The 12,500-nt window shown below is 45.2% G+C and overlaps 1 protein-coding gene across 4 annotated transcripts in view; it reads right to left on the bottom strand.

Annotated features, from left to right (window-relative positions):
* LOC126987089 (microtubule-associated tumor suppressor candidate 2 homolog) overlaps positions 1-12,500 on the bottom strand; it is a 41,957-nt gene that overhangs the window by 27,193 nt on the left and 2,264 nt on the right. The window contains exon 1 of one of the 4 annotated variants that reach the window (XM_050843761.1): positions 5,436-5,840. The exons of 1 other annotated variant lie outside the window; for it this stretch is intronic. In XM_050843761.1, the coding sequence (XP_050699718.1) occupies positions 5,436-5,562 (127 nt within the window). In that variant the 5' untranslated portion in view covers positions 5,563-5,840. Of the gene's footprint in view, positions 1-2,034; positions 2,143-5,435; positions 5,841-12,500 lie in introns of those variants that run through there. 2 more of the 4 variants (XM_050843758.1, XM_050843757.1) reach the window with 2 other exon arrangements.

The following is a 12,500-nucleotide window of genomic DNA, read 5'->3' as shown; positions in this document are numbered from 1 at the left end:
ACACACACACATATCACATAACCTCTCAGACTTGTATGTGTGTGTGTGTGTGTGTGTGTGTGTGTGTGTGTGTGTGTGTGTGTGTGTGTACGTATTCCAACCGTCATTTATGTACGTAGACAAGTGGATGATGTCACACACACACACACACACACACACACACACACACACACACACACACACACACTGTATCAAAATCTATCACTTTGTCTTCAGTTAAATATAATCTCTCTCTCTCTCTCTCTCTCTCTCTCTCTCTCTCAAAGGGTCAAGTAACTCTAAAGAGGGAACGCGGGAATGACTAGTTTGTGAGAGAGAGAGAGAGAGAGAGAGAGAGAGAGAGAGAGAGAGAGAGAGAGAGAGAGAGAGAGAGATATAAATCATAATCAATTGAATGGTAAATCTCTTCCTCCTCCTCCTCCTCCTCCTCCTCCTCCACCTCCTCCTCCTCCTCCGGGCAAAGGTTCTCATGGGGTGGAAGAGGAGGAGGAGGAGGAGGAGGAGGAGGAGGAAGAGAAGGGGAAGAACCGGCTCCTCCAGTACCGTTACCTCCTCCTCCTCCTCCTCCTCCTCCACCTCCTCCTTTGGCTTCTTCCCACCCTTCCACCTCCTCCACCTCCTCCTCCTCCTCTCTCTTCAGGGCACTTCTCTCCTCCTCTTCCTCCTCTTCTTCTTCTTCCTCCTCCTCCTCTTCTTCTTCTTCTTCTTCTGTTTTCCTGTTTCACCTGTTCTTTTCCTCCTCCTCCACCTCCTCCTCCTCCTCCTCCTCCTTCTCTTCTCCTCCTTCTTCTTTTTCTCCTCCTATGAAGTCATCCTCCTTCTTGAGCTCTTCCTCCTCCTCCTCCTCCTCCTCCTCCTCCTTTCTTTCAAAGTTTATTCTTCTCTGCCTGGTTGACTTCTCTCTCTCTCTCTCTCTCTCTCTCTCTCTCTCTCTCTCTCTCTCTCTCTCTCTCTCTCTCTCTCTCTCTCTCTCTCTGTATCTCTTTCTACCTCATTTGGTTAATCAAGTAGAGAGAGAGAGAGTTCACGTTTCCAATACCCTCATCTCTCTCTCTCTCTCTCTCTCTTCTCTCTCTCTCTCTCTCTCTCTCTCTCTCTCTCTCACTCTCCTCTTCTTCCTTTCCTTTCTCTTCCTCCCTCCCTCCCTCTCTCTCTCTCTCTCTCTCTCTCTCTCTCTCTCTCTCTCTCTCTCTCTCTCTTCTCTTTCCTTCCCCTCCCTTCCTCTCTCTCTCTTCCTCTCTCTCTCTCTCTCTCTCTCCTCTCCTCCCTCCTCCTGTCCTCCCTCTCCTCCTCCTCCTTCTCCTCCTCCCTCCCTTCCTCTCTTTTTTTCCCTCACCTTTCCTCCCTTCTCTCACCCTTCTGACCCTCCTCCTCCTCCTCTTCCTCCTCCTCCTCCTTCTCCTCCTCCTCCTCCTCCTTCTCTCTCTCTCTCTCTCTCTCTCTCTCTCTCTCTCTCTCTCTCTCTCTCTCTCTCTCTCTCTCTCTCTCTCTCTCTCTCTCTCACACACACACACAATATGTACGTATTTTAAGGATGTTATGTGCGTATTTTGAAGTCATGTACGTTTCTCACTGTTTCATGTATACACAGATCTAATTATACGCACATAAGTTTAATTTCATGTGCGTTTGTGTGTGTATTTTTATGTGTACCAAAATTCCGACACCGTGTACATATAATTATTTCTCATGTACGTTTTTTTCCCGTCCATGTACGTTTTTCTTGTCCATGTACGTTTCTGTTCCGTTCGTGTACGTATTTTTCAGTCCATGTACACACAGATCTAACTTCATGTGCGTTTTTCTGAGCTTATGTACACACGAATTTATCTCATGTGCGTTTTTCTGAGCTTAAGTACACACGAATTTATCTCATGTGCGTTTTTCTGAGCTTAAGTACACACGAATTTATCTCATGTGCGTTTTTCTAATCGACGTACACACACAGTTCTTATTTCATGTACGTGTATAAATAGCCTTGTATGTGTGTGTGTGTTTCTTTTCACGTACACACACACACACACAGATACGTACACACACACACGTTAGCGCACACACACAGAGGAGATGTTGCCCCGACGGACGCACACACACACATACACATCCAAACACACACACACACACGCACACACACTCGACGCTGCCAGTTCAGAGGGAAAAGTTGTCATACAGGAAAGACTACTACTACTACTACTACTACTACTACTACTACTACTACTACTACTACTACGATTACTACCACTAAAAGTAAGGTAAGGTTTATAGGGCAGAGGTAGGCAACCCATATTTTTAAACGATCCAGCTTCTTCAAACTCGTCTTTCTGGCGCCGAAGTGAATACATTGTGAATGGATATTACGGAGCTATTAAAGGGGCTATTTGGGCAAAGTTTCCGTGGATCTTCATTCAAACCACGATTCCCGCTAGCGAGGATCAATTGTTTCTTGTTATTACTGATGATAAGGGTGAGTGATATATTCGTCCTTCAGTGAACTCTACCGTAGTTTTGGAAGATCGGGGACGCGTCAGAAAACTTCCACGGAAATTTGAGAACCACGCCAGCCGACATTGTGGTTTGACCCTGTCTGAATAGTTGGTTTGAGAAGGTGCTGAATCTCGTGGTAGTAGTTGTAGTAGTAGTAGTAGTAGTAATAATAATAATAATAATAATAATAATAATAATAATGACTGAATTACTTATCTATAATGAGCCTATTGTCTTCAGAGAGAGAGAGAGAGAGAGTTTCAAAATATAGTCATAGGTCTGGCAGTGCTACCCCTCTCTCTCTCTCTCTCTCTCTCTCTCTCTCTCTCTCTCTCTTGCACGTAACATCCTTCAATCCTGTCAAATGAATGAAAAAAATAAAGAAGAAGAGGAAGAAGAGGAGAAGGAAGAAGAAGAAGAAGAGGAGGAGGAGGAGGAGGAAGAGGTCACGGTAAGGAGGATCAGAAGAAAAAAAGGAGGAGGAAGAAAAGTCGCAGAAGAAGCAGAACCAGGAGGAGGAGGAGGAGGAGGAGGAGGAGGAAGATATATTGGGAGAGGAGGAGGAGGAAGGAAGGGAGGAAAGAGAGGTAACATTCCTCCATCTCTCCAAACACCTGTCTCATACCTGTCAACATTATTATTATTATTATTATTATTATTATTATTATTATTATTAGTAGTAGTAGTAGTAGTCGTAGTAATAGTAGTAGTAGTGGTAGTAGTAGTAATAGTAGTAGTAGTAGTAGTAGTAGTAGTAGTAGTAGTAGTAGGAGGAGGAGGAGGAGGAGGAGGAGGAGGAAGAAGACAATTATGACAGAGAAGAGGAAGAGGAATATAATTAAAAGGAGGAGGAGGAGGAGGAGGAGGAGGAAGAAGAAGAAGAAGAAGAAGAAGAAGAAGAAGTCTGCCTCTGTGTGTGTGTGTGTGTGTGTGTGTGTGTGTGTGTGTGTGTGTGTCCCTCCCTCCATTCCTCCCTTTTTTTACCTCCCTTCCTTCCTCTCCTCCACCTGCCCCTCTCTCTCTCTCTCTCTCTCTCTAGTGGCGGGAAATCCCAGGCCTGCGATTGGCTATTTCCGTCTCAATAATAATAATAACAATAATAATAATAATAATAATAATAATAATAATAATAATAATAATAATAATAATAATAATAATAATAATAAGATTTGTTTGAGGGAAGAAGAAGGGAAGGGAAGGGAAGGGAAGGGAAGGGAAGGAAAAGAAAGGAAAGGAAGGGAAGGGAAGGGAAGGAAAGGGAAGGGAAGGGAAGGGAAGGGAAGGGAAGGAAGGAAGGAAGGAAGGAAGGAAGGAAGGAGGAAGGAAGGGATGAAGGAAGGAAGAGAAGGAAGGAAGGAAAGGAAGGAAGGAAAGGAAGGAAGGAAGAAGGAAAGGAAGGGAAGGAAGGAAGGAAGGGAAGGGAAGGAAGGAAGGAAGGAAGGGAGGGAAGGAAGGGAAGGAAGGAAGGAAGGGAGAGGAAAATGATCTCTCTCTCCTCCTCCTCCTCCTATTGATAATGATTGAATGAGAGGAAGAAGAAGAGGAAGAGGAAGAGGAGGAGGAGGAGGAAGAGGAGGAGGAGGAAGATTGGAAAAAATGTTCAAATGTGAAAAAATAAACAAATGTCTTTCTCAAGCTTATTTTTACTCTCTCTCTCTCTCTCTCTCTCTGTTTTTTCCCTTCCCTTTCCTTTAATTTTCTATCCCTTCCCTTCCATTCCTTTTCCTTCCCATCCCTTCCCTTCCCTTCCTTTCCTTTCCCTTCCTTTCCTTTCCTTTCCTTTCCTTTCCTTCCCTTCCCTTTCCTTTCCTTTCCCTTCCCTTCCATTCCCTTTCCTTCCCTTCCCTTCCCTTCCCTTTCCTTCCCTTCCCTTCCCTTCCCTTCCCTTTCATTCCCTTTCCTTCTCTTCCCTTCCCTTCCCTTTCCTTCCCATCACTTCCCTTCCCTTCCCTTCCCTTCCCTTCCCTTCCCTTCCCTTCCCTTTCCTTCCCATCCTTTCCCTTCCCTTCCCTTCCTTTCTCTTTCCTTTCCTTTCCTTCCTTTCCCTTTCCTTCACACACACACACACACACACACACACACACACGCACACAGCAGCTGCCTAAATATCAATAAGGATGTGTGTGTGTGTGTGTGTGTGTGTGTGTGTGTGTGTGACTAAGAATATTTTCCTCTCTCCCTCTCTCTCTCTCTCTCTCTCTCTCTCTCTCTCTCTCTCAGTCCCTTTCTTTCCTTCTACTTCTTCCTATTTCTTTCTTCTTCTTCTTCTTCTTCTTCTTCTTCTTCTTCTTCTTCTTCCTCCTCCTCCTCCTCCTCCTCTTCTCCCATTTTCTTTACGACCACTTTAGGATAAACTTTAATATTCTTCTTGTAAACTTTCCTCCTCCTCCTCCTCCTCCTCCTCCACCTTCCCCTCCTCCTCTTCCTCCTCCTCTTCCTTCCACACCTCGTTTCCTCTTCCACAACACCTGTCTGTTTCTCATTACACACCTGAGCTCTCTCTCTCTCTCTCTCTCTGCTTTTTTTCCTTCTCATTTTCTTCCTTTTTCTCTTTTTTTTCGTCAATATATGAAAAGGAAACTCTCTCTCTCTCTCTCTCTCTCTCTCTCTCTCTCCATTCAATCTTTTCCTCTCTCTCCTTTTCTCCATACTCGCCCCCTCTCTCTCTCTCTCTCTCTCTCTCATCCCTTCCCTTCTCTTCCCATCCCTTCTTCCTCCTCCTCCTCCCTCTCCCTCTCCCTCTCTCTCTCTCTCTCTCTCTCTCTCTCTCTCTCTCTCTCTCTCTCATCCTTCCTTCTCTTCCGTTTCCTTCCTCCTCCTCCCCATCCCTTCCTCTCTCTCTCTCTCTCTCTCTCTCTCTCTCCTCTCCTTCCCATCCCTTCCTTCCTTTCTGTTTCCTCCTCCCTCTCTCTCTCTCTCTCTCTCTCTCTCTCTCTCTCTCACTCACTCACCTCTCCTCCAGTTGAACCTCAGGCGTGGACTCCCCTTGAAGCCTATGACGGTGGACGCAAGCTTCAGAACACTCATTTTATCTCCTCCTCCTCCTCCATTATCCGTTCTGTCTCTCTCCCACAGCATCTCCACGCCTCCTCCCTCACGCCACGCCTTCTTCAACCCTTCTGCTACAGTTCCCGCGCCTCGGTGCAGCCGCGGGAGGGCGTGGGACGGATGGAAACGCGAAAATATAAGGAGATTTTCCCCCAGCAGCCGCCATGGCCAAGTCTATGGACTGAGTCTACCGTAGTTTATGTTTCCGGCGATGTCCGATTTTCCGCTTACGACCTTGACTTAAATCACTTTTTTTGCCATTACTTAGACACCCACGTGCGCTTAAGTAGAGTAATTAGGTGGATTATTACTGGGTTTAATTGTTATGGTGGAGGTGGAAAGTGGAACGAACGTGGATCAATGTGGAGGAGAGGGAGATGTGGATGCGAGCAAAGATTCGGACACTGGCTGGAGGCTGTGCGTGTGACGTCATCAGAGCACAAGAGAAAACGGAGGTGTTGAAGGGCGGACTCAAGGGACTTGCTGTCGCCACGCCCACACAAACACATACACCCACACACACACACGCCCACACACGCACATATGTATACAGAGGACTCCGTACATACATAGAGGTATACATGTGGGTCTTGGCTATACGCACATACACACATACGTAGACAGTAGTAGTAGTAGTAGTAGTAGTAGTAGTAGGAGGAGGAGGAGGAGGAGGAAGAGAAGAAGAGACTTGATCCTTCACAAACAAATCCAGGAAGAAGAAGAAAACGAAGAAGAGGAGGAGGAAGAGGAGGAGGAGGAAGAAGAAAAAAGTAGAGGAGGAGGAGGAGGAGGAGGAGGCTACCACACCCAACAATATGTAGAGAGAGGAAGTAGGAGGAGGAGGAGGAGTAGGGGAAAGAGGAGGAGGAGGAGGAAGAGGAGGAGGAGGAGGAGGAGGAGGAGGAGGAAAGAAGAGGAGGAGGAGGAAGAGGAGGAGGAGGAGGAGAAAGTGATGGAAGAGGAAGAAGAGGAGGAGGAAGGGAAGAGGAGGAGGAGGGAAAGGAGGGAGGAGGGAAAGGAGGAGGAGGAAGGAGGAAGAGGAGGAGGAGGAGGAAGGCAGTTGAGTCAGAGGCATCGACCCAACCTCCTCCTCCTCCTCCTCCTCTTCCTCCTCCTCCTCCTCCTCCTCCGCGGGCCACCCTGAGACCAGTGCCAAATCCCGCAAAAAAAGGGAGACAAATAGCTAGGGTGAAGACGTCCAGTTTAAGGGTGATAGAAAAAGGGAGAAGGGGAGGAAACAGGGTGAAGGGAGATTATTTTCAGGGTGACAAAAGAAAAAGAGGTGAATATAAGGGTGAGAATCTACGTGTTTAGGGTGATCAGGTTAAGTACAGGGTGCCAGGGTGAATAAGGTGAGGAAAGGGTGACAGAGTGAGAGTTAGGGTGAGAACAGGATGCCAGGGTGATAGACAGAGTGCCAGGGAGAGTGCCAGGGTGAGAACAGGGTGCCAGGGTGATAGACTAGGGTGCCAGGGTGAAAACAGGGTGGCAGGGTGACGGTAAGGATGAGTAGAGTGAAAACAGAATGCCAGGGTGATAGACAGAGTGCAAGGGAGAATGCCAGGGTGATAGAATAGGGTGCCAGGGTGAATGCCGAGGTGAAAACAAGGTGGCAGGGTGATGATAAGGATGAATAGGGTGAAAACAGGATGCCAGGGTGATAGACAGAGTGCCAGGGAGTGTGCCAGGGTGAGAATAGTTTGCCAGGGTGATAGACTAGGGTGCCAGGGTGAATGCCGGGATGAAAACAGGGTGGCAGGGTGACGTTAAGGGTGAGTAGAGTGAAAATAGGATGCCAGGGTGACATAGAGAGTGCCAGGGAGTGTGCCAGGGTGAAAACAGGGTGCCAGGGTGACGGTAAGGGTGAGTAGGGAGAAAACAGGATGCCAGGGTGATAGACAGTGCCAGGGAGTGTGCCAGGGTGAGAAAAGGGTGCCAGGGTGATAGACTAGGCCACCAGGATGAGAATCAGGGTGAGAACTGGATGCCAAGGGTGAAGAGGTCGAGCTTTAAGGTGAAAGGAAGGAAAAAGAGTGAAAAATAAGGGTGAGGAAGATGTTTTTTAGGGTGAAAAGGGAGAAAAATGGAAATAAAGGGAGAAAAATGGAAATAAAGGGAGAAAAATGGAAATAAAGGGAGAAAAATGGAAATAAAGGGAGAAAAATGGAAATAAAGGGAGAAAAATGGAAATAAAGGGAGAGCCATGGGAAAGAAAAAGGGTGAAGGGTGAGAACAGGTGTGCCAAGAGGTGAAGAAGTCGAGTTTTAGGGCGAAAGGAAGGGAAAGAGGCTAAAAAAAGGGTGATTAGGGTGAATATATTTGTAAGGGAGTATAAAATAATAAGGGAGATTTTTTTAAGGGTGAAAGGAAGGGAAAGAGGTTAAAAAAGGGTGATTAGGGTGAATATATTTGTAAGGGAGAAGAAAAGGAATTAAAATGAGGGAGTATAAAATAATAAGGGAGATTATTTTAAGGGTGAAAAGAACGGAATGAGGTTAAAAAAGGGTGATTAGGGTGATTATATTTTTGTAAGGGAGAAGAAAAAGTTAAAATAAGGGAGTATAAAATAATAAGGGAGATTATTTTAAGGGTGAAAGGAAGGGAAAGAGGTTAAAAAAGGGTGATTAGGGTGATTATATTTTTGTAAGGGAGAAAAAATAAATAAAAAAAGGGAGGAGAAAATCATAAGGGAGATTATTTTAAGGGTGAAAGAAAGGGAAAGAGGTTAAAAAGGGTGATTAGGGTGAGTATTTTTGTAAGGGAGAAGAAAAAGAATTAAAATAAGGGAGAATGGATTAATAAGGGAGATAATAATATAAGGGAGATTATTTTAAGGGTGAAAGAAGGGGAATGAGGTTAAAAAAGGGTGATTAGGGTGATTATATTTTTGTTAGGGAGAAGAAAGAGAAGAATTAAACTGATGAAAAAATAAGGGAGATAAGAATATAAGGGAGATTATTTTAAGGGTGAAAGAAAGGGAATGAGGTAAAAAAAGGGTGATTAGGGTGATTATATATTTGTAAGGGAGAAGAAAAAGAATAACTAAAATAAGGGAGAGGAAAATCATAAGGGAGATTATATATAAGGGAGAATAAGATCAAATACTGTTAATTAGGGTGACTTTCTGTTTTAAGGGAGAGAAAAAAACTTAAAAAAGGGTGTCAAGGGTGTTGTATAGAGGGTGTTAACAGGGAGGAGGAGGAGGAGGAAGAGGAGGAAGAGGAGGAGGAGGAGGAGGCTGTAGGGTGGGAGAAAGGGAGAGAAAAAAAGGGTGAAGGGAGACATTTCAGAGAGAGAGAGAGAGAGAGAGAGAGAGAGAGAGACGCCCTTCATTCTCCCTCTCTCTTTTTATCTGTTTTCCATTCATTCATTCATTCTCTCTCTCTCTCTCTCTCTCTCCATATGAATATAATTACTTTAAAATTATCTCTAAGTTGTCATGTGTGTGTGTGTGTGTGTGTGTGTGTGTGTGTGTGTGTGTGTGTGTGTGTGTGTGTGTGTGTGTGTGTGTGTGTGTGAGTTGCGTCATGTGCGTACTACTAAAAGATGCCCTTTCTCCTCTCTCTCTCTCTCTCTCTCTCTCTCTCTCTCTCTCTCTCTCTCTCTCTCTCTCTCTCAGCATAGGAAAAGGAGGAGGAGGAGGAGGAGGAGGAGGAGGAAGAAGAAGAAGAAGAAGAAGAAGAAGAAGAAGAAGAAGAAGAAGAAGAAGAAGAACAGATGAAAAACATTATAATTAAAACCGACATTGAGTGTGTGTGTGTGTGTGTGTGTGTGTGTGTGTGTGTGTGTGTACGTCAGAAATACACACACAAAGAATTGATTCACTTGCCAGTCAATCTCTCTCTCTCTCTCTCTCTCTCTCTCTCTCTCTCTCTCTCTCAAGATTAGAAGTAAATTTGTTAACTTTTCATTGAGAGAGAGAGAGAGAGAGAGAGAGAGAGAGAGAGAGAGAGAGAGAGAGAGAGAGAGAGAATGACCTTTGACCTTTTTGAATACTATAGACCTAAACACACACACACACACACACACACACACACACACACACACACACACACACACTCTCTCTCTCTCTCTCTCTCTCTCTCTCTCTTCTTAAACGCTTCATCAGAAAGAGAGAGAGAGAGAGAGAGAGAGAGCCAGAGGGAAGGTTATCTCACACATGTTAATTTTTCTCCTTTCCTCCCCTGTCTCTCCCTTTCCTCCCTCCATGTCCCTCCCTTCCTCCCTCCCTTTCTCTCCCTTCCCTCCCTCTCTCTCTCCCTCCCTTCCATATTACTGCCTACAACCTTTCCTTTCTCTCTCTCTCTCTCTTTTCAATTTCTCCTCCACTTTCTCTCTTCCCTCCATGGTTTCTCTCTCCTCCTCTCTCTCTCTCTCTCTTTTTTCTCTCCATTCCTCCTCCTCCTCCTCCTCCTCCTCCTCTTCCTCCTCTTCCTTTCTTTTCTCTTTCTCTAATTCTTCTTTTCTTCTTCTTCTTCTTCTTTTTCTTCTTCTTCTTCCTCCTCCTCCTCCTCCTCCTCCTCTTCCCTCCATCTCTCCTTCCCTTTAATTTTTCCTCCCCTATTAAATCATCGTTATTTCCTCCTCCTCCTCCTCTTCCTCCTCCTCCTCCTCCTTCTCCTCTCATTAACACGCCCAAACACACCTGTACACACACACACACACACACACACACACACACACACACACACACACACACACACACACACACACACACACACACACACACAGACTTACCTTCCCTTCAAGACTAATCAAGGGCGTAAATACCTCGTGATTCCTTACCTGAAAAGAGAGAAAAAACACAGGTGAGATACACACACACACACACACACACACACACACACACACACACACACACACACACACCGAGGGTAAATATTTTCTTTTTGAGTTTACGCTTAAAAATCTTCGTTTTCTTTCTTTCTTCTCGTTTGTTTACATAAATAAATCTAATATTGGTGGATTTTTGTGGATAATATAACTACTACTACTACTACTACTACTACTACTACTACTACTACTACTACTACTACTTATTCTTCTCTGTAGTGTTTGGTATTTGATATGATAAAGAGAGAGAGAGAGAGAGTAAAAAGCTATAATTAAAAATGTGTCACAGAGAGAGAGAGAGAGAGAGAGAGAGAGAGAGAGAGAGAGAGAGAGAGAGAATATACGCATCCTCTCTCACGAAGAGCAAATTGGTCAGGTCAAATGATCACGTGACCTTTTGACCTCATAAAGTAGAGAGGAGGAGGAGGAGGAAGAGACAGAATCATTAGCAGTCAGCATAGAGTTCAAAGTGAGAGAGAGAGAGAGAGAGAGAGAGAGAGAGAGAGAGAGAGAGAGAGAGAGAGAGAGAGAGAGAGAGAGAGAGAGAGAGATTTACAAAGATTTACATGGAAAATCAGAGCACACAGACCCCATGGTCCAGACTTGGTGGTCTGTCCTTAAACCTAAGTGATTCTACACTAATCAGAAGGCTCCAAAACGTTGCATTTCTACTCTAGTTGATATTAAGTTGAAGGAAGTGACGGTCGAGCTTATTTTTGAAGGAGTCAATCGTGTTACACTGGACCACTGATGGCGGAAGCTTATTCCATTCTCGCACTACAACGTTGGTGAAGAAAAATTTGGTGCAGTCTGAATTTACTTGTCTACATCTGAGTTTTACGCCATTGTTCCTCGTGCGCAAAGTGTCATCGATCATAAACAATGTTGATCTGTCTACATTCGTGAAACCATTAAGTATTTTAAAACATTCGATCAGTTTTCCTCGGAGGCGACGTTTCTCAAGAGAGAACATGTTAAGGGTGGAAAGCCTTTCTTCGTAGGATTTGTTGCGCAAGGAAGGGATCATTTTCGTTGCCCGACGCTGAACACCTTCTAATTTAGCAATATCCTTTGCATGGTGGGGAGACCAAAACTGTACCGCATATTCCAAGTGGGGTCTGACTAAACTGTTGTAGAGCGGGAGTATTACATCTTTATTCTTGAATACAAAGTTTCTTTTAATGAAGCCCAACATTCTGTTCGCTTTATTTGCTGCATCGATGCATTGATGTGAGAATTTGAGGTTTGACGCGATTTTGACCTCCAGGTCCTTAACGCATTGAACGCTTGTGAGTTTAACGCCGCGCATTTCGTAATAGAACTTCTTATTTCTTGTTCCAACTTGAAGGACCTGGCACTTGTCTACGTTAAAGGGCATCTCCCATCTATCCGACCAAGCTGAGAGAGAGAGAGAGAGAGAGAGAGAGAGAGAGAGAGAGAGAGAGAAAAGAAAGAAAATACAACCTCATATACTGGAGTGAAAGAGGAAGTGGTCGAGGAGGAGGAGGAGGAGGAGGAGGAGGAGGAGGAGGAGGAGGAGGAGGAGGAGGAGGAGGAGGAATAAGAAGAGGAGGAGGAGGAGGAAGACTGGAGTTGCAGGTGGGAAATTACGAGAGGACGTGAAGAGGAGGAGGAACAGGAGGAGGAGGAGGAGGAGGAGGAGGAGGAGGAGGAGGAGGACGAAAAATGGGAGACTAGCAGAGGAGGAGAAGGGAAAGGACGAAGGAAGGAGACTCAGGAGGAGGAGGAGGAGGAGGAGGAGGAGGAGGAGGAGGAGGAGGAGGAGGAGGAAGAGGGGGTCAGTACTTCCGGTGGAGGGCAAATTGTGGTTACCTGGACCACCAAAACCTCCTCCTCCTCCTCCTCCTCCTCTTCCACCTCCTCCTCCTCTTCTTCTTCTTCCTCTTCTTCTCTCTCTCTCTATTTCTTCATAATCTTCTTCATTCCAATTTCTTCCTATGTCCTATTCTCTCTCTCTCTCTCTCTCTCTCTCTCTCTGTATCTATCTATCTTTCAATCTATTTATCTATCTTGTTCTATTCTGGGCTTTCGTGGGCATTGTGGGCATTTCCAGGGGTAGTTTTGTGACCCTGGTGGTAGTGTGACCCTTCCTCTGTACCGTGAACCTAAAGGAA

This window comes from Eriocheir sinensis, chromosome 64 (genome assembly GCF_024679095.1).
Source record: "Eriocheir sinensis breed Jianghai 21 chromosome 64, ASM2467909v1, whole genome shotgun sequence".
NCBI lineage: Eukaryota > Metazoa > Arthropoda > Malacostraca > Decapoda > Varunidae > Eriocheir > Eriocheir sinensis.
Note: the sequence above shows the minus strand (reverse complement) of the source record. Positions and strands in the feature narration are given on the sequence as shown.